The sequence below is a fragment of the Aphelocoma coerulescens genome (assembly GCF_041296385.1).
Source record: "Aphelocoma coerulescens isolate FSJ_1873_10779 chromosome W unlocalized genomic scaffold, UR_Acoe_1.0 ChrW_unloc_scaf_2, whole genome shotgun sequence".
NCBI classification, from domain to species: Eukaryota; Metazoa; Chordata; class Aves; order Passeriformes; family Corvidae; genus Aphelocoma; species Aphelocoma coerulescens.
The window spans coordinates 8739639-8761846 of record NW_027184081.1 but is presented as its reverse complement, the minus strand read 5'-3'; the positions used below and the strand labels follow the sequence as shown (position 1 = coordinate 8761846).

Here is a 22208-nt window from a genome sequence, read left to right as displayed (position 1 = left end):
CTTGGTTGCCCACACCTTTCAACACTGAATTTAATGTTCAAGTATTATACCATCAATTGCTAGTATTTAAAATGGGATCCTTAAAGCAAAAGAGGTTATCTTCTTTGATTTGGTCTTTTTCAATTTCTTGCATATGCCTCTGAAGCATCTAATGTTTGCCTTGGTCAAATATTGAAGTCTTTTTATAACATTCAGAGTTACTGCTATTCCGTTTCAGAAACCTAGTGTGAGAGTTTGTTAAAACAGTAGAGGCCATGTAAGCCTCCTGTTTCATCTCTGGAGTTACTCAGTAACAGTTCAGAACATGCGAAAAAGGGAGTGTAAGACTACCTATTTGGCTTTGCCACCAAAATAAATTATCTAAGTTAAAAGTACATGCCCAGATTTGCATTTCCAGCAAAGCAGTCAATGCTAAAATGGCTGCTTAAGGCTGGGACTGGAGTCCTCCATACATACTTCTGTAACTCCCCTGACATCAGCTGGAGTACTTACAGTACTCTGTGTGAGCTGCTGCAACTTGTTAACCTGAAAGAAAACAAACTCAGCAAAAAAAACCCAACAAAAGCCACCCCTAAATGGACCAGTTTTTACTTGGTTATCTAGCTGAGTCTTTGTGGAAAGGTATTAGCACAGATAAAGAGGTGGTGGTGGTGCCACAGGGAAGAAAAGGAGGGCTGTGCTTCCTGTGGCAGGAAGCTGTTGGGTTGGCTTGTCTCCCTATGAAACTGTACCCTGAGTGTCTTAGTGTTTAATTTGAAAATTTCTATGATTCTCTTATTTAGGATATATTATTTTGAATGGCTTGCATAAAGTTCCCAGTGTTAATCTTGAGTCCCTGTTAATTGGAACCTCTGTCTCCCAGATCTGAGAAAACTACATTTCTTGCTTCACCTGTGTTTTGAGGTGCTCTCAGAAGCTGGTTTATGGAGGTATAATTTAGTTGAAACTGAAATGTCATGCCTACTGAATGTTCTGTTTTGTGGAAGTTGAAAAGTTATGATTTAAAGTTACTTGTAGAATATAATCTAGTGCCTGTTGACAGTTCTCAGTGAAACTGCAAAGGTGTGACAAGGCATAAATTAGCCATAAAATACTGTAGCCTGAAGTATCCCAAATCAACCATGCTGTTTTGCAGATGGGAAACTTCAGTAAGATTAAATTGGTGTGTTTTGGATAGAAGTGAGGCGTGTATCTGTACAGGATGTAGAGGCATGTAAGCTGCCTTGAAAGCTCAAATTGAGTAGACTGAACCTAGTCTTAAGTTTTAGCTAAATCAAGGTTTTTTCAGCTGACTGAACTAACTTATACAGCTTGGAAATATGGGAACTATCTGGAGTTTGTTGCCTGGAAATAAGATTGTTTTTGACTTCAATGCCATACTTCTATCCATAAGACCATAATGTACTTGAACAATTTCTAACAGCTGTCTGCCTGAAATAATGTGGTTGGTTTGGGGCTTATATTTTAATACATAAAACTAGTCTAATAGAAGCTCCAAAACCAAGATTTTTTTTCTAAATGGCTATAATTTTTCTTTTAAATGATTTGAAGTGCAAGTTGTAGTGAATGTTAAACATAGCCCAACTTTCAGCATCTCTTCTAATATTTCATTTCATATAAACATCCTGACCAGGTAGTTGATACTGAAAGGCGATCAAAATTGAAAATGGACAGTTCTACTACCCATGTATCTGCAAAGTAAGATTTTAACTATCCTTTAATAAATTTTGAAAGACTTGATGATTTTGAGCACTGCCAGTTGAGAAGATTAATTATCTGTATGCCTTTTGTCGCGGGTTGGGTTTGTAACCGGGCAGAAACACCAATTTAGTGTAGTGGTTTGGGCTAAAATACTCAGTACTGTTTATCTTCTGTGAGATAAGAATTAGGAGAAATGCAAAGCAGGCACCAAACTTGAAAGAATATAAAGAAGTTTATTAACAGACCTAAACAGTTTATTAACAGACCCTTAAGATGTTCAGTCTCTTTACCACTTCCATAATAACCTTGTTCAGTCCATTTAGAAAGAGACGTCTCTTCTTGCTCATGCTATGAAAACAGTATCACAACGAGACAGCCACCCACTTCCAAATATTGTTCAGTCCATTTAGGAAGAGGAGTCTCTCTGCTCACGATGTGAGTCCCTTCCCCCGACTTGCAGCTTTTTCCGCAACTGCTTTCGGGGGTCCACTCTTGAAGTTTTTGGGGTACAATTTTAAGGTTGAGCTGTTCAGAAACAAAAAAACCAGAGGCCCTTCTCCTTCCCTGGGAGCAAAGGGTCTTCCTCATCTTCATCTTTAAGACTATCTCTGGGAGCATCTCTAGGAACTGAGGTTTTCTCCTTTCCCGTTTGGAGCAAAAGTCCTCATCTGGTCCATCTCTCTCTGTCCAAACTTCTCATGAAATTACAGCTGCGGCAGCATCTGCCTATTGCTTACGAGTTGAACACTCCACCCCCCATATCTTCATGAAATTACAACGGGATACTCTGATATATCATAGCTTCACAACAGACTTTCAGCTTTAAGCCTCTCCTCTCTCTCTTTCCTCAGGTTTTCAGCTCTTCACAGCAATAAAAGGGTTAATCTCACCTCGGCCTTGCAGCTGGAATGTGGCTTATCGCTGTTGGTCACCTGACCTCTGCCGGACAGTGGTGCCGCTTTGCTGAAATCTTGGCCACAGTGGAGAGGGCGGGGGTTCCGAGCCGCTCTGGCCGCCCATGACAAGGCAGTGGGGGGAAGTTCCATGGCTGGAACAGGCCCATGGCTCCAGGCTGGCCGGGGCCCGCTGGCCCCCGCACGGGGCCTGCAGCCACCTGTCCCAGCGCCGGAAACAAGAGCGAGCTTGGGGGGGGGAGTTTGTCTGTTCTTAAGTGTGTATCACAGAGGCAGTCACAACTTTAAGTGGCTTAAAGAATTGTCCGTATTCAAACTGGCCAGCTGATAGGTTCTATCAGGTCCCAGAGGAAGCTGTAAGCACCCCTCAGCAAGGACATCCCTTCTGGGACTATCCTTGCTAACATATGACACCATTGAACTCTAGCTTGAAAGATGGGAATAAGCTTATTACCAGATTTATAAGTGAATTTCAAATTGGTGTCCCCAGTGGAACAAAAATTGGTAGTTATTTAAAGCATGACAAACAAGGAGAAAAGGCTTGTGAAATGGCTGGCTGTTGGAAGACTTCTGTCAAGCTGTCATGACTAAATTACATTTCAAACACAGTTTTGCTTGCTAAATTAATTTGGAGATGGGCAGAATGTACATATATCTGTATACAATTTGTCAATCACTTGTGGAAAATTTAAATAAATTAATAGACCCAGCCAGCCTAGGTGCAAAGCTAGACTAAAGTTAACTTGGGGTTTTTTTTTGGTTTTTTTGTTGCTTTTTTTTTTCTGGAGTTGATTTAGCCAGGAAAGACTTGAGGAAAAATTAAATGTCCAATCCAACAGTAACCTTGGTCTGTGCTAACTGTTGAAGAGTCTGCTGCAAACTTGCCTTTGAATTTTATTGGTGAAGTACCTAACCTTTATGCAGACTTATCTGACTTATTTTAGGATGCAGTGTCCTATGGCATTTGGTAATAAAAAGTCCTAAGCAAGGTATTTGTTTCATGTGAAACCTCAGTGCTAATGTGTCTGTTTTGGTTTGTGTTTTTAGGGATCAGACAGGAATCTCTAATTTATTGCTTGCTGAGTGTTCTGTCTGGTGAAAGTCATGTCATCCATACTGCCATTCACTCCACCAGTTGTGAAGAGACTTCTGGGATGGAAAAAATCTGCTGGTGGCTCTGGAGGAGCTGCTGGTAGTGAGCAGAATGGTCAAGATGAAAAGTGGTGTGAAAAAGCAGTGAAAAGCTTGGTCAAGAAGCTAAAGAAAACAGGACAGCTGGATGAGCTTGAGAAGGCAATTACCACTCAGAATTGCAGTACAAAATGTGTGACGATTCCAAGGTAAGTGCTGTTGTGTTTGAAATTGTTACAACTACTTAGGAAATAAGTAAATGGATGTTTAGGCTATCTGAACAAATGACTAAAAAATCAGTTGCATGCTTTGATTCTTTACAAATTCTTTAAAACCTATATTGGTTTTATATAGTGCTTGCTTATAACTGGATTACATGCTTTGTAAAGTTACAATTTCTAATAATATCTTTGTTTCAATTTTCATTGCTACTTATATTCAAATTCAGTGTATTCTGGTCATGCCTAGCACAGTTCTTAGTTTGTAGCACTGCCTTATGGTTTTATTTAATAACCCTGTCTAAAATCAGAGTGGCATACTTGAACTTTAAACATAAGACTAGTTTTTCCTTGGTCAACACTTCAGTCATCTATTTATTTTCTGTTGTATCTGGTAGTTTCAGTTAAATTGTACAAGCTGTATCCATTCTCCTTTTTGAAGTTTTGTCTTTGGAGGCAGACTGTCTGAAGACCATTTTAATTATTTGTTATTGGTTAATGTAAATGCTTTTTTATTTAATAACTTGGAGTATTTCTATAACTGCTCTTCCACTCCTGATATGTATATGCATTTAGGTAAATAACTTGCATTCTACCCCTTTGTCTTTCTCAACTTAATTCATGGCAACTGCTGTGTGAGGGGCAAGGGTTATGTTTGTAAGTATAATGCGGTCTGTTTTCCATTCATGTTGTACAGAAATACCACTAAGATGCCTGTGCAAGCTAATTATGTGCAACACAAGTATCAAATCACTTCACAGGTGTGTTTTCCTATGAAAAAGAGGATCTGGTGACACGGGAATATTTTGGGCATTTAGTGCCTTGACACTTAAAATAATTTCTAGGGGAGAGAAACTGCATCTGGTTTATGACCCTAATTTCTGTATTAGCACATTCATCCCAACTACTTTTAAACTTTGTATTAATCATAGCACAAACTAGATTTGACTGGTGTCACTAATGATTTCCATATATCAATTGTGATCTTATAATGGTTCTAGTGTTTTCTTTTAGATTTGACACAGCTGTTTGGGAAAATCATGAGTATGCTCTGAATAAATGACTACTTTAATTGTGTTTTCTCTTTTCTATCCACCTTTTGTTTCTAATGCTGCCCTCTGCTTGTATTTTCTTCCCTAGAGCAGTTCCAAAATTCTCTGGGTTTCCCTTCTGCTTTCTTCCTTTTGCTGGCTGGAAAACAATCGGAAATAAAATATTAGCTCTTTCTTGTCTTGGTGTATATCAGTAGACTAAGATTGGAACCTGTAGGGGTATGTATTTCTTGACTTGACATAAGATGACTATGTATTTAGCAAGTCTTTATCATGATAAAGACAAAATGCTTTAATTGTGAGGTGTTTCATATGACAGAAGCTATATATCCCATATAGAGATTCACTTGATATAAAATGTGTATCTATATTCTAGAGCTCTCCTGCAAGGGTACTGGGGCAGTAAATATTGGTATTTCAGAAGAATAGTTGTCTAATATTTCTAGAGGATACAAACAATATGCTAATATATCATTGTTTTCCTAGTCTACTTTGGGTATGTCCTTCTGCTTGCATGACCTTTTGTGTGACATGCTAAATAATACTTTAAAACAGAATAAAAAGCTCTATGATAGCTCTGTATAGCCTCCATGTTGTGACCAGCAATTCTTGCTGGGCTGTGATATACTGTTCTCCTCTATCCTCCAGTAAGCTGTAAAAAGTACTGGACCTAGGTTTTACTTTTCTTAACTACTTTAGGAGTAAGCTGGTAGCTAGAGAACTCTTGAAGTGATGTTGGCAACTGTACAAGGTTTAATTTTAAACTAAGAAATGGCTTTGGTATTAAGGGGTGAGATTATATCAGGGTTGCCAGAATTCTTGAGTTTCATAGTTAGGTTTTGGACTGTTGATATTATTTCACTTTGATAGCAGGAGTCTGGGTTCCCAAGAAATAAAAAATGTCAACTCAGTACTGTAATGACTTCTGGAGATTCTTATTCTTGGATTTAGTAAGTTAACGACACTGCTGCTTGAGACCTATTTAATGAATGTCTTAAAGATCTGCAGATCGGCCGGGATAAATAATAAAATGCTGAATTTGGAACTTTTTTTCCTTCCTAGTCAACAGGAAGTTTGAGGTGCCAAGATGCTGAAATGTAGTTCTGATGTGGCAGCTGGACTAACTTTCCAAACCTTGTTTTGCTTAGGGAGGGTTTTTCTGTTGGTTTTGTGTGGGTTTTTAAAACTTCCTTTAGATTTACTTACTAATACTTAGTGTAGATATTGACAAATGTTGTGGGATGTTTCTGTTTGCCACTGTCGCGTTATTTCCTCAACAGAAGTTTCATTTGTGGTTTCACAAATTTCTGGTCCCCTTAGAGATTTCCAGAGAGTTTTAACAGTACTTAACTCTAGTATACTTTTTCATCATTGAAACCTAAAGCAACTAAACACCTACAAGCTTTTCTCAAAACTGAGAGCAGCTTGGACAAAAGTTGTTTTAAATTGCTTCTTCAGAAATCTGCATATTATCTATTACTGTATGTCACTGATAATCCTGTTGAATTAGGATTGCTCTGTTTTTATGCTGTTTGTCAAGATGACTACATATTAAGTGAGGCTGTTACTGCATGTGCTATGCAAAAGCTGCTCATGTGGTAATTAACAGAACTTCTTATGCAGACTGTTTCTGAGAAAGCAGAAGCAAACAGATGGAGTGGGTGTTGACATTGCACAGCAGGGATGCTTAGCTCTTCATAAGTGGGTCAGTAATCTAGAGCAGAGGCTAAATAAGTACAGAGGTCCTTTTGACACTAGCCCTCTAAGTAATTTGTAGTTATCTTGCTGAATCCTCCCAGCAAGCCAGTGGGATTTTAATCACATAATCCCTGAGTATCTGGAAACTAAATGTTGGCATGGGACTTCGCCATTTATATGAGTCTTCTAATAGAGCAGTTTCTTCCCTATTATCATGGATTATTCTGTTGAAATAGAGTCACAGAATCGTAGAATGGTTTGAGTTGGAAGGGACCTTAAAGATCATCTAGTTTGAACCTCCCTGCCATGGGCAGGGATACCTTCCACTAACTAAACAAGGTTGCTCAGAGCCCTGTCCATAAATACTTTGTAATTAGTGGTAGCTAAAATCCAAGCCTTTAACAAACCAAACCATGCCACATAATGAATAGTCAAATGGTATATTCATAGTCTATCTTTGTTATTTAAAAAGGTCTTTCAGTGGTGACAGTACAGAGTATTGGAACCCAAAGCAGGGAAACAAATAACTAGTTTCATAATCTCAGTATTTTTGTGTGATCAGCTGTGTGGCTTTTCTGTCTTTAAAAGATTATAGATATGCTTCATGCCTTCTTGCTTCTTTTAAATAAGACTTGCCAAATGCAGTTGCTTTTGTAAAATGCCTGATAATGTACAACTAATAAGTGTTTAGTTGGGGCAGGTTTGAGATAATGTTGGCCTGGAATGTTGTAGCTCCTATGTTTTTAAAACTGAAAAAAAGCTAGTGGAAGGGAAGCATTGAGTTTAGACTCCTTTGTGATGTCCTGTGCTCCTCTAGAGCATACGTCTGAAACCTAGTGCAGAACTGACTGTGTCCTTCCTGAGCTGTAATTGGGTACATCCATATCACAGGCTGAGTTCTGCTTCCATGCGAACATTTGTATAATGTGATGACTGTATTAGGGATTTATTTTATATGAAGTATTACTACTAAAACTGCAGAATCTGATGAAAGTTCATCAAACATGTGAAAGCAAGACCATTTTACACGGTATCGTGGTTTGACACTGGTTAAAATGCCAGGCACCCACAAAAACCGTTCACTCACTCCTGCTACAGCTGGGCAGAGGAGGGGGAAAAAAAATGAAGGGTTCATGAGTTGAGATAAGGACTGGGAGAAAACACTTTAAGGGCAAAACAGGCTAAAATTTAAAGGTATAAAGTAAATTTATTATTAACAGAGTCAGAAGAGGATAATGAGGAGTAAAAAAAAGCTTTTAAAAACACCTTTTTCCTCCCAGCCCCTCCCTCCTTCCCACCGACAGCACAGGGAGACGGGGGGGGGGGGGGTTGGTCAGTTCCTCACTTGATATCTTTTTTTGTTCGCTTAGGGAGAGGAGTCTTTCCTCTGCTATGCTGTGGGGTCCTTCCCATGGGAGACAGTTCTCCGTGAACTTCTCCAGCGTTGTTCTAATTTCACAAGCAGCAGTCCTGCCAAAACTGCTGCAACGTGAGTCCCTCCCAGGGGCAGTCTTCCCAAAACTGTTATGGCGTGGGTCACTACTCCACGAGGTGCAGTCTTTTAAGGATAGGCTTCTCTAGTGTAGTGGGTTGAACCTGAGTTGATGGACAGACTTTTAGACCAATAACGCTTCTCTCATTTTACATATTTAAATCGCACGGAAAGGTGGCAATTTCCTTTTGTTCCAGCTCGCCTGCCGGAAGGTGGGAAGGCCTCCGAGCCTCCGGGCCCCGCTGGGCCGGGTCGGGGCCTCTTCCCCTTCCCCTTTTCCCAATGCCGCGGCACGGACCCCGGGTCGCTGGGGATGGGGGGGGGGGGGGGAGACTATCCCAGAGCCGCAGGCAACTAAAACCAGCCATGGACTGCCACACAGCTAAACCCATCCGGCGCGGCTTCTTGGCACCGGTGAGTCCCTCTCGTCTCCACGTGGAGCCGGCGGAGCCTCCTTTCTGCAGCCAGCACACTTCTCGCTAAACTGAAGAAGACACCATGCAGCCAACAACATAAAGGGAGCGAGGCTTTCTCCACCGTAAAGCCTGAACAAGAACACTCTTCAACATGGTGGCTTCAAAGTCAGAGAGAAAGAGAAAGTGAGTCATGTGAGACAGCTGAAAATGGCGACAGGAAAAAAGAGGGCGGCGCCGTGTTTTTTGTGCATAGCTTAAAAATACTTCTCGCAGGCCGTGGTAAGAAACTGTAATATCACAAACTGTAAACCTCTTTAATCCATTTTTTTTTTAAAGTACATGGGAGATGAGGAATTCATGTGCAGTTTATAAAGATGTGAAGAGTGCCTATGCCAGGCTATATAGAAGCAGTGAAAGGCTTTTAGAGGCTTGTGAAGAAGGAAGCCTTTGTGTTCAGGCTCAAAATAACTCATCCTTAAAAAGATTAATAACCCCATGTGATGGCCCATGTCTGGCAGTGTGAAGGAACTGAGATTTTTCATGGGAGAGATGTTTTTTCACTGCAGCAGATTTCCGGGCGGGTCTGTTGCTGGTGGCAGTTTGGAAACCACGTGAAGCAGAAGAAACCCTTTTTTCCTTCAGCATAAGAGAGAGACTTTTCAAGAACTAAAACACTGACCAAAATCCCATGTTCTGTTATCCCTTGTGCGAGTTGGGTAAAAGGAGGGGAGTGTGAATCGTGCCTCAACCGGGCCAGGAGACACTTCAGAGACAGAGTCAGAGAAGCGGGTATTTGCTTTATTTGGTGCGCCGGGTGTGTGGGGATCGCTCCTCCAAACACACACACCTGGTGCTCTCTACAACACAGTATTAAGGGTTAAATTATGAATATTCATCACATTCCTTGGGACAGGTGTGGTTAAACAAATTATTTCTTGGAAGTCATTAGCATATGGGCCACGCATGCGCTGTGTGTCCTGGTGGTTGTGCTTAGGAAGGCCTCTCCTCTTCCTCGGGGGTCTTTCTGATGAAGGCCAGTATTCATCCTCGCAGTGAACTTGTCACCTTTCTCCCTGGGCATGCGTAGTCCTTTGAGGGATGATTCAGCAATCTCTGAGATCATCCTTGTCCCCTCCATCTTGACAAGATTAGGGTGAATTCAGCTTCTCAGGCTTTGTAATTAACATCTTCTGTCTGAACTAACATTTGCTGTCTCCCAATAGTTAACTTGTGCTTACATGAGTTAGTTATTGACTGCCCCTTCTTCAATCCCCCCTTTTCTTTGGTTATTTGTAATTCTTTACAAATCTTGTATGTCTTTAAAGTAACCCTTCTCTATCTTATTTCTAAATTTATACTTGTTTATATTGAGCATAAGCATCGCAATTCTAAGTACATAATATCATACAACAGTAACTACTAATACAAACAATAAGTAAGAATGCAATAACACAAATAGCTATTACAAACAATTGTTTAAGCCAGGATAAGTTGGGTAACCATGATGTAAGTTTGTGTCATACCTCTTTAAGCCTTCAAGAAGTGTCATCTAAAGTGATTTGATGCAATGTTCACTTTGGATAAATAATTTTAACAGTTTTCTGGATATGACTATGAGACCTTTTTATCTTAGCCCACCCATCTGTGCTAATAATTTTTTTTTTTTTTGTATCTAATTTAAATCATAATTAGAGTTAGGGCTTGGATCTGAACTCTACTGGCCACTGCCTTTGCTGTTTTGTCTGCCATAGCATTTCTCAGTTCAGGGATAGTGTTACCCTGGGAGTGTCCCCTACAATGCATTATAGCCACTTTTGAAGGTTTTACCACTGCTTCCAGTAACTGCATGATTTCAGTAGCATGCTTAATTTCTTTCTTCTGTGAGGTTAATAAACCTCTTTCTTTCCAGATAGCCCCGTGAGCATGTACCACCCCAAAAGCATACCTTGAATCCGTCCAAATGTTGATAGGTTTTCCTTCAGCCAACACCAAGGCTCGAGTTAGGGCTGTTATTTCAGCCTTTTGAGCTGATGTCCCCACAGGTAATGGTTTTGCCTCAATGTCAGCGTCTGTGGCTGTAACTGCATACCCAGCGAGCCGCTTACCATTCTTGACATAACTGGTCCCATCAGTGAACCAGCTGTCTGCATTTTCTAGCAGAGAGTCCTTTAGGTCCGGGCAGCTGGAGTAAACTGCCTCCATGGTTTCAATGCAGTCATGCTGTACAGGCTCCTCAGCAGCCTTGCCCTGGAGGTAAGCTGCTGGGTTTAAGATGTTAGTTACTTGGATACTCACATCCTCCGATTCTGCTAGGACAGCCTGGTATTTGAGAAAGCGAGATGGGGTTAACCAGTGATTTCCTTTCTGTGTGAGCACTGCTGACACTGTGTGAGAGACAAAAACAGTTATCTGCTGGCCCAGTGTGAACTTTCGAGCTTCTTCTATGTTCAGGATCACAGCTGCTACTGCATGCAGGCAGGGGGGCCATCCTTGGCTGATCACATCTAGCTGCTTGGAGAAATAAGCCACTGGCCTTTTGTATGGTCCCAGCTTCTGTGCCAAAAGTCCCAGCGCCAGTCCTTGTCTCTCATGTGAGAACAACAGAAAAGGTTTAGTGACATCTGGTATGCCCAGTGCTGGAGCTTGCATCAACTCACGTTTCAGAGTTACAAATGCATTATTAGTTTCTGGTGTCCAGCATAGGTGAGTTCCCCCAGTCTCTTTTAGGAGCTGGTATAGAGGTGGCCTGGGCATTTGACAAATTGCCTCTTTCCTGTTGTCTCCCAAGGCTCTCTCCCCTGCTGCCAGTTCATACCCCAGATATGTAACTTTCTGGAGGACTAGCTGAGCCTTTTCAGGGGAGACTCTATATCCGCTTAGTCCCAGAAAATTTAAAAGACTTACAGTCCAGTTCTTGCAGTCTTCACGGGTCCTTGTTGCTATCAGTAGATCATCGACGTACTGCAGGAGTGCACCTTCTCCAAGTGGTGGTGTCCAGGCTTCCAGTTCTTGGGATAATTGACCTCCAAATATCGTGGGGCTATTTTTGAATCCTTGTGGCAATACAGTCCATGTGAGCTGACTTTTTCTCCCTGTTCTGGGGTTTTCCCATTCAAAGGCAAAAACTTCCTGACTGCTTTCAGCTAATGGCAGACAAAAGAGAGCATCTTTTAAATCTAAAACTGAAAACCACACTCAGTCACTTTGTAATTTTGTGAGTAAGGTGTCCTCAGGTCCTGAACTAATCAATAACTTTCATTTGGCTTCTGTACTGGTAGAATTGGGGTATTGCAGGAAGGTCTACACTCTCTCAACAACCTCTGATTAATAAATGTAGTAATTATTGGTTCTATTCTTACTCATGTTTCATGCCTTAGTGTATATTGTTTAATTGACACTGGTTGTGCCCCTTCCAGTAGTTCAATAATCACTGGGGGAGCCCTGTTTTGATCTCTGGAATTTCAATATCTCCTACTAATGGGATCACTTGATTTGTTATTTTACTATCTATGGGTATTTCTCTTTCCTTTATCTAATCTTAGTGGTTTAACTTACACTTTAAAGTCTTAGTCAGGTATCTTCAGGAGGCTTCTTTGGTTGTAGCTTCTTTATACAGTTTTTGTTAGAATAATATTCTTACTCTGCTGTATGATTCTATACATTATGAAGGATTAGTTTTTATGATACAAAACTAACACACAAAACATTTTCATACAAAATGTTCTCATGCAAACATATCTTTACATTAGGGCTATGCTCTGTTTTCCAGGAGACAGATTATAGCACTCTTGTCATTTAATCTTGACACAAACTACAAACTGTGGCTTTATTTTGGTGGGATTAAAAATGAAATGAATTCTCTTTCAAACCTAGTTTTTTGTTTTTTGGTTGTTTTATTTTTGTCTTCATCCCATTCTGCATCTACAACTGAGATTGCAGAATGTGCTATAAATAGGAGGGGTGAGGAAAAGTTAAAACATCCTCTTAAGACATATGGCTTGAGATTGAACAGCACTTTAGTTTGAGAGCTGGTAGAAGGCTTTTCTGTATCCCTCTTGGTTTAGGAAGGGGGATTCAATCATTTCTCATGTAGCATTTGCTTGTGTTTTGTCAAGATTCTTTAATTCACTAATTAGAAAATCCAAAACTTTAGTCAGATTATAATAATTTTGAAGCCTTCTGAGGCAGAACCGGGAAGGTTAGTTCATATTTGTAGGATTTCAAATATGTATCAATTCTTATACCAACTCTCAGGATAATATTGGTTGAGACAAATTATACATCTATAAGACTTTAACCACACCATTTTTCAGTAAAAAGACAAAACAAGTTAGACAAAAATTAAACTCAAGAATATGTAGAATGCGTTAACTTCTATTTGATCTCTCACCAAGTCACTTGTAATGAAAACACAAACAAATTACAAACATTAACCAACTGACAATGCGAGCAATTATGGTGACATTTTACATTTCATTGGTTTTCACACAGCTCCATCTCATGTGTTGGTAGATTCCTATAAAAGGAAAGTGAAAATTTGGCCCACTAGACTGATTATTAAAAAAATAGTGAAACTTTTTGGGGCTAACACAAAGTGACAGTGAAGCAATGGTTATCACATTTAGGTGTGATTTTGCTGCTTGCAGTTTCCTTGCTCTCAAACTGCTTTCTTTATCTTTGATGTCGGGACATTTGACATTCCTAGAAAAAAGAAACAAACTTCCCCCCCTCCCAAAAAAAAATGAAAAATATGTCTGAGTGAAACAAGAGTTTAATTGCATTAACTTATTCAAGTGGAGTTTTAGTATTTATTCTATGAAGTGCTTGTTGCACCACTTTTATTGTCTCCCACAGGTTTTTGGTGGGGTTTCTTCCAATTGATTCTTCAGTGGAGGGAGTGAGACTGCTTTTGAAAGTTTTGCAAGAGTTGCAGTCTGTGAATCAGGCATTTGGATTGCCTTTTTTTTTTTTTTTTTTTTTTCTTCTTCAGGGTTTTGGTAGGCTTCTGCTTTTCACCCTGGAGCAGTTTGCCTTATCAGTTTGCTCCTTTTGTTCTAGTGATTTTCCTTTTGACAAGATCAAGTTCGGCAGCAAGCAATGTTACTGCCTAAAACCCTTTTTTTTTTTTTTTTTTTTTTTTTTACCAAGTCCACCCCAGGAGTAGAGAGGTGACTAACAAATTAACCGCGGAGGGATAGCAAAACATTTTCTCCATAGGTTTCTTTACAGCCCCCGCAGACGAGGCTGCATGACAAATACCTGGGCCTGCACAGGGACAACACTATCTCCACAAGGCTGCAGCTGCAGAATTGGCTGCAGGATTAGAATCTGCCAATTCTAGTTTTCCACAATAAACCACAGACTGGTGGCGGGGTTCCCCACAAGATAGGAGCTCCGGATTCACCTCAGGTCTGAAACCTGCCAATTCTGGCTTTTCACAACAAAACACGAAAGGCACAGGGGCACGGGTCCCCTCCAAACAGGAGCCTTTCAGCTCTGCACAAGCACCACCTAACAGGAGCCTTACAGCTCTGCACACCCAAACCTGTTAATCACACTGTCCACAATTCTTACAACTTCTGCCATCACCTTTGCCATCGCTTTTGCCTTTTCCTCATCTCTTCTTACATACACATACACTTGCTGTACTTTTCTAACCAGTTTCTCTCAAATTTCTCACTATTCTCTGCCACTCTCCCCTTACTCTAACATTATCTGCACTTTCATTTTTTTTTATTCCTGCTCTTTCTAGTCTGATACCAAGCTCTCTCCTCTGGCAGCTTGGACACCACCCACTCCATCTAGTAGAAGTACAATACCACTTTCTCTCACAATTAATACATGCACAGAAATACAAGCTTCACAACTGTTTTCATACACTAAACACGGGATTTCAAAAGGGAAATCAGATGGAGCTACATTAGAAAGGCGTTGGGAGTCTGGATGTTTTCAATTCAATAGCTAAAATCTTTTCTCCTCTAAAATCTGCCCCCCCTTCGGACAGTAAGGTTGAATTCCAAACCAACGGTTTATATGATTTATCCTCATTCACTCTTTGCCAAACGCTTCGCTTTTCTCTGGCCGAGCCTGTCGCCGGGTTACGGAACCGCAGATAGAGCTCCTCACTCACTTCGCACTTTGACAGCACGTCTCATCCACTCTCACTCACACAGCAGCACAATAGCAACAGACAAAACGCAAATAGCCGTACAATATCGCATAACAGCGGGGTCCAACCCCTTAAAGGTACCTTTTGCAGTGGGGTCCAACCCCGGGGGGGTCCAACCCCCTTAAAAGTACTTTTCACAGTGGGGTCCAACCCCGGGGGTCCAACCCCTTAAAAGTACTTTTCCTCTTGCCCAGGACTAATTTTGGGAGACCCAATCTTCCTCGGGACTTTCAACCCACCCTCAGGGACTCGAACCCTGGACCTGCAGGTATTTTGTGTTTAAAAGGAATAGGAAATACCTTAATTTGGTGCAGATGGTCCTTGTCTGCCCCCGCCGTGAGCCAAAGGACAGCTGAGCTCCCCCTGAAAATTCAGGGTCGCGACTGGGAGGTCTGCTTACCCCTGGATCCGGCAGCCGGGCAGAGAGGGTCCCATCTTGGGGTGCCAGATGAATCGTGCCTCAACCGGGCCAGAAGACACTTCAGAGACAGAGTCAGAGAAGCGGGTATTTGCTTTATTCGGTGCGCCGGGTGTGTGGGGATTGCTCCTCCAAACACACACACCTGGTGCTCTCTGCAACACAGTATTAAGGGTTAAATTATGAATATTCATCACATTCCTTGGGACAGGTGTGGTTAAACAAATTATTTCTTGGAAGTCATTAGCATATGGGCCACGCATGCGCTGTGTGTTCTGGTGGTCGCGCTGAGGAAGGCCTCTCCTCTTCCTCGGGGGTCTTTCTGATGAAGGCCAGTATTCATCCTCGCAGTGAACTTGTCACCTTTCTCCCTGGGCATGCGTAGTCCTTTGAGGGATGATTCAGCAATCTCTGAGATCATCCTTGTCCCCTCCATCTTGACAAGATTAGGGTGAATTCAGCTTCTCAGGCTTTGTAATTAACATCTTCTGTCTGAACTAACATTTGCTGTCTCCCAATAGTTAACTTGTGCTTACATGAGTTAGTTATTGACTGCCCCTTCTTCAAGTGCTGGAAGAGAGGGGAGGTCTGCTTTAATGTATTGTTATTTCTTTTTACTTTTAATTCTGTTAGTAATTAACTTTTTCTTTGTACAGCAACTGTTTAAACCTATTTTGCCTCTCAGCTCTCTAGTTTTCCTCAATATTTTCTTATTTTCCCCTTATGAAAAATAACAGATTTCGTGTGCTTGACGCTTAGCTGCGTCAAACCACAACATCTAGTTTGGAAGCAAGGGCTTTCTCTCCCTATCTCTGGAAGCCAAGGCCCTCTCTCTCTGTTCGGGTCTCCCACTGGATTACAGCTTTTTCTGGACTCCACTCGCTCCAGCATGGGCACCATTCCCACAGGCTGTGAGTGGATTTCTGCATCCCCCGTGGATTCAATAGATTACAGGGGGACAGTTTGGTTCACCATGGTCCTCACCACAGCTTGCAGAGGAATCTCTGCTCCGACGCTTGGAGCACCTTCTCCCCCTCTTTCTTTCCACTGACTTTGGTGCCACCATGTTGTTCCCCACATGTTCTCACTTCCTTTTTCTCCAACTAGAAGAAAAACTGCTGCTCATAGGTACTATTGCCAACAAATTCCACTAATTCAAAGATTTCTGCAGGATCTCGCACCGCCGAGAGGTTTATTTTGTCTAGGTTCTGCATCGGGGACTCGCTTGCCATGTTTTCATGGCCAGCTTGGCAGCCCTGCCGCCACTGCATGGGCAGCAGTGGCTGCTGCAGCACTGGCACTGTTTAACACTTCTCTTCATGTGGGGCGCCAGGAAGGAGAAGCCGCCGCCACCACCCCTGCCTTCCTGCCTGCAATGCAGCATGGCTAGGGGTGGCCAGGCAGGCAAGGCTCGCCACGGGCTGTGCCCAGATGGTGGCGGCTACAGCGGGTGCATCGCTGCGCACAGCGTTGGGATGGCTCCCGGTGGCAGTGTCTTGCCACCCCAGGAAAAAACTGCATGTGCTGTTTTGATTTTCTTCTTAAATACGTCATCACGGAGGGGTTACTAACCTCTCTAATTGGGCCAGCAGCATGTCCATCTTCAAAGCCATCAGAGTTTGGCTCTGTCGGACATGGTGGAAGCTTCTAGCAGCTTCTCACAGAAACTACTTCTGTGGCCTTACCCCTGCTACCAAAAATTCAGGCCATGCCAAATTAACACACATGGTCAAAATTCTCTAAAGAAATTATTAATTTCTCTAGTATACTAATGTTATTCCTTTGTTTGCTTGTCCTGCAGCCCTTTTTTTCATTCCCTGCAGTGAGTTGGCACTAAGGATAAGCAGCCTAGGCATAGCTTATGGTACACATTAAAATTGTTTTCTGAAGGCTCACTCTCTATTAATTAATATGAGCCTCCATACATGGAACTTTAGTGCTGATCACAGTGTCTACAAAGGAGTTAACAGCAGAAGTAAACTAGGCAAAGATGGGATAACTGGCTTGGAACTGCTGTTTCAGAATAAAAAAATCTTTTAAAATTATGACCTTTTGAGGCCTTTTCTTCTCATAACTGAATGAAAAATAATTTCTAATTTAGGTGTAAAGAGCACAGTTTTTCTTGAATATAACCTGTGCTACTTGTTAGCATGTTTTCTTTAATTCCTTGGGAATATTTGTCAGGAAAGTGATCCACATAGCTGCATGCAATAACCTAGTTTTAGGGATGCTTTTGATCGCCAGTAGGGCAGAGTTGTCAAGCTAATGTGGCTTTTAGAATAGTTTGTTTTCAAGCTTTAGCATCTTTCCCCAAAATAGGTTGCTTCAGAGTATAGCAATACAGGTTAAAGCCATAGGAAATGGGTGGTTTCAACAATTACACTGGGGGGAAGGGAAAGTTCCTCTGGAGACTGTTTTAGGAGAGTTCCCAACATCTGCTGCTAAGGTATGAGTGCGTTAGGTAAGGGGACAACAGCAGGCAGTTGGATTGACACAGTAGATCCTAAAATAACATTGCTATCCAGACAGAGGTGAAGTCTATTTTCCCAGAAGCAGAGCTTGGCACTGTCTGCTAGTTTGTAGCAGAGCTGGGATAATTCACTATTCAAGTTGGAGATGGACATTGATTCTTAATCATAGCTCACAAGTAGAGAGTTGCTATGTATAAAGAACATTCTCATGGCATATGCCATATCTCAGTCTGGATGCATTCACTTAGCTATAAATTGGTTCTATGAATCTTTGAAGACTATAGTTGAACATCTTAAGCTTTCTAAAATAAGTATAGTTATTTAAACAGTGCATCAGAATATACTATTTTTATTCCTGAGGTTACACGAAGAATGTGCTTGTAAATTGTTAGTTTATAAACTGACTCCCTTTTCTTATGACAGGATTATTGAGGATGAAGCAGAGCCCCCTCTGATTTTTCTCTTGTTGGAATTTCAATTAAAATAATGCTTTAGAAGAAATCCAGAGAGATCTTTCCTGGAAATGTGGCAAGAGATAGTTGATATTTTGGGGAGTGTTTGCCAAAATTAGCTTCAAAATCCCCTCATCCTCCTTATGATAGCTGGTGCTGTGAAGACTTTGGATGTGTTAACTGGAAAGGTATAGCAGGAGGATCAAATTGCCCTTCTTTTTCTCAGTTCTGTAATTATGGTGGGAGTTGAATGTTGTCTCTACGTTCTCTGTAAACGACTAAAGCAAGTTCTTGGTGCTGTGTTGCGCCAGGCTCTGGCCTCCACAGGGCAGTAAGGACAGAGTGATGGTGTGCTTTGCAGTAGCTTCCTGTTGTGTGTGACATTTCTTCATCTTGGAGTTGGCCCCATGTGTATGTACTCCTCCGGCAGCTTACTGTGTAACTTCCTGACTTCCTCTTAGTAAATGGTGTTGTGCAGCTGAAATTTCCAGCCTAGGAAACAGCCAGGCAGCTGCTTGTCTGGTGAATAGAGTCCACCTGCATTGCCTGAACATAAAACGTAAGATGATCCTGTGAGAGAAGCAGTCTGTTGTTTCTGAAAGTGGTGAGTGTGAAGCAGCTGACTTTAGGAGTGTTTTTCTGACATTTTGTAGTGTCTTTTAATCTGTATTGAACGTTTCTTTCAATAATTTTACAATGACCGCTTTCAACTAGTCCATGTTCTGTAGTGCTGTATTGTGCAGTCTGGATTAGTGTGTAGAGAGAACAAGAGTGCTCTGAGAGATTCTACTAATTTCCTTGGAGCCTTTCACAGAGCTGGGGTGGCAGAAGCTGGCACCTGGTTTTCCAAGACAATCTTGAGCCCAAAGATAAATGGTTCCAGCTCTTCATAGTTCCTAAATTTTCAGGATGATGTGGTTATAGACACAAGGATGCTGACCCTAATTACGTATGTGTAAAATGACATGTTCAAACTCTAGGTTGCAGAACACTTTTAGATGCTGTATGGACATAAAATGGGAAATAAAAATTCTTGTCGGATTTGACTTCAAGTCTCTATGAAACTTCATTTCTAAGCTTGATGTTAGCAATCAATAAGACAGTGTTGTGAGATTTCCCGCATCTGTTTACAAGCTACTCTTATGCATTTCTTTTAACTAAAAACTATCTTAAAAATCAATTTAGTTCATGTTTTATTACCAAATTAAACTTAAAAATGAGAACTGGTGGTCACTCACAAATTTCTCAGTTTCTTTTAAGCTGATGAGAAAAAAAAAAGAAGTCTGTTCAGACAAACTAACCACATTGAAATATCAGCTTTTCTGGCATTAGTATTCCCGATTTGTTTTTGGTTTTTTTTTTTTTTAAATGCTTATTCAGGGAAGGAGTTGGATAACTGTATGATGTCTGTGGTGCTTGTCTTCAGAAACTGACTTGAAATAAATGCCTTTTTGAAACCTTTTGTGAAAACAGTAATTTCTTAGTAAAAAGCATTTTTTAATAAAATTTTTTGTGAACTGGTCAACAGTCTTGAGGTCCTTGTTCATTGAGAGGGCCATCATGGATGGGGGTGTAACAGAGTGCAGTGAATGGTCAAAGTAGAATAAGCTAAGAAGTTACATATTGTTGTTCCCTTAACCCTTTCGACATAACTTCCACACAATAGCCTAAAGTTAAATTGTTTGCTTTCTTCTATTTGTTTCATAGTGTCAGTGTATTTCATATGTAGTGTAGGATGCAGGATTTCTAATAGCATATTTTTCTTCTACCAATGCTTCCTACTTGAATGGCTGATTAGCAGCAGGACCCTTCTGATATATTCTGATATAGCTCCCTCTCTCTGGGGAGATATTATAGCAACTTTCCAGTACCTAAAGGGGCTACAAGAGAGCTGGAGAGGGACTTTGGACAAGGGCATGGAGCGATAGGACAAGGGGGAATGACTTCAAAGTGACAGAGGGCAGGGTTAGATTAGATATTGGGAAGAAATTCTTGACTGTGAGGGTGGTGAGGCACTGGCACAGGTTGCCTGGAGAAGTTGTGGCTGCACCCCCTCTGGAAGTGTTCAAGGCCAGGTTGGATGGGGCTTTGAACAACCTGGTCTAGTGGAAGGTGTCCCTGCCCATGGCAGGGGGGTTGGGACTAGATGGTCTTAAGGTCCTTTTCAACCCAAGTCATTTTGATATCTGTATACAGAAGAACATATGTGCATCAGTAGGGCAATGCCCAGACACTGTATATTACAGCAGCTAGGGCCTTGCAAGTCAGTTTTCTAGCCTTCTAACAGTGTTGACTGAAGTTAAGAATAGCGATTGTGTTCAAGGGTAATTGAGTTTTAATTATAAATACTAAAATATAGCTGATAACTTGGTTTGTTGTACAGGTGGTGATGAGGACTGAATTGCTATAACTAAGGTTAAGCTTTAATGTAGACATAGTTCAGGTTACAGCATCTTATAATGATGTCATCCTGGAAAAGGAAGTCTTGGAGTATTAAACATACTTAGGGCTCCCAGTTTTAAGCTTGCGCAATTCAGGAAGCCATGTGACTTACCCACATAATTTGTTAGAGTTGGTGTGCCAAGCAGAAAGTATCAGCATGTCTTTCGAGGTAGGTCAACATGTAAAAATATAAATGTACAAGATATTTAGCCAGTAGCAAAATGCTGTATAGTTCAAAGGAGATTGTCTCTCAAGTCAGGAGGAAAAAACCATTGAATTTTGGGAACTATATTGAATACTAACTGGAGCACTGGATAAAGGCTCAGGGGATGTGGATTCTGGCCTTGGCTCTGCTGCTTTTCTCAGGTAACCTTACAAGTTTTTAATTTGCTGTCATTTTTCGGTCTATAAATTGAGATGATTTTTTGTAAGGTGTAGGATAATGCAATTTCTTCACCTCAGTGGTATAAGCTGTATTATTTGTTTAGGGAGTAAGTTTAAGGTATTGTTCCCATTGGAGTATCAGTGATGTGGAAAGCAAATTTATGGGTGAAAAAATGTTGTTGGAATTTGCGCAAGTTCAAGTTACTGTTCCTTCTCATTAGGATTGTCTTAATGGTAAACAGGAAGAATCAGAATCAAAAATAAGTGTTAAAGCTTGCTTGATATTTATATGCCATTTATTGTTTGTCAGGTTAACAACTGATGCTAGGACTGTTGAGTTTTAAGCAAATGAAAAAGAGCTATTTGTGATTACTTTAGTGACTTACCTGCTTAGTGAATCCTAGTATAAAGCTCTAACTAGTTAGAATAATGTCTGTCTGGCACTTCATGCTACCATTAAGAAGACGTATTAATCACTAAAGAAAAATGTTGACTGTGGTTTATTGTCAATACTGAGCCCCAAATTATCTCATAAATAGTATTTATTTTCCCTCCAATAATGGAATCAAGGCTTTAGTTGGCTTCAGTCAATTCTAAACTATTCCCTGGTTTACTGTAGTAATTTGCCTTTATATCAGGCCAGCTATTCAATGTGACAAAGATTCTTCTCCTCATTATATTTTTCTTCTGTAGAAGTTAGCCAATTTATTTTTATTGGTACTGTAACAAAATACCTGAGTGCTGTTTTTACTGGTGTGAATGTTTTATGATAACCAGAGCAATTTTACAGAAAAAAACCCCTTCCTGGTTGTGTTGCTCAGGGAGTTAGCTTACAAAGAATTTCTAGGATAAACAACATACTGCAGTTCTTTTACTACTGCAGCTTTGAACATAAATAGCTAGTTAATAGGCTCCCTACTGCAGGGATTGAAGAGGCACGGACTCTGCTGGTATAGCAAGCAAAGCCAGTTTATTGTACAAGTTACCAGCGTTTTATAGTTTACTACTCCTGGGCAAATCCATAGGCTCAAACCCCCCTGCCCCATTCACATAGCAACACTACCAAGTCCTTGCAGATTCCCTCTTGTGACAGCGGTGTCCTGGATAATCATCCTTTTGTGCCAGAGGCTCAGGTCATGGCGTCCTGTTTGTCCCATGTTTGCTTCTTGTTCTTGCCTTGGGCTTCGTTTTGTCTCTGCTTCTTGTTCTTGCCTTGAGTTTTTAATCTGTCCCATGGCTTTCGAGGCACC

The 22208-nt window shown here is 41.0% G+C and overlaps 1 protein-coding gene across 1 annotated transcript in view; it reads left to right on the top strand.

Moving 5' to 3' along the window:
* Nucleotides 1-22208, top strand: part of LOC138102840 (mothers against decapentaplegic homolog 2-like) — a 121844-nt gene that overhangs the window by 9310 nt on the left and 90326 nt on the right. The window contains exon 2 of the mRNA XM_069000591.1: nucleotides 3663-3955. Within this exon, the coding sequence (XP_068856692.1) occupies nucleotides 3720-3955 (236 nt within the window). The 5' untranslated portion in view covers nucleotides 3663-3719. The remainder of the gene's footprint in view (nucleotides 1-3662; nucleotides 3956-22208) is intronic.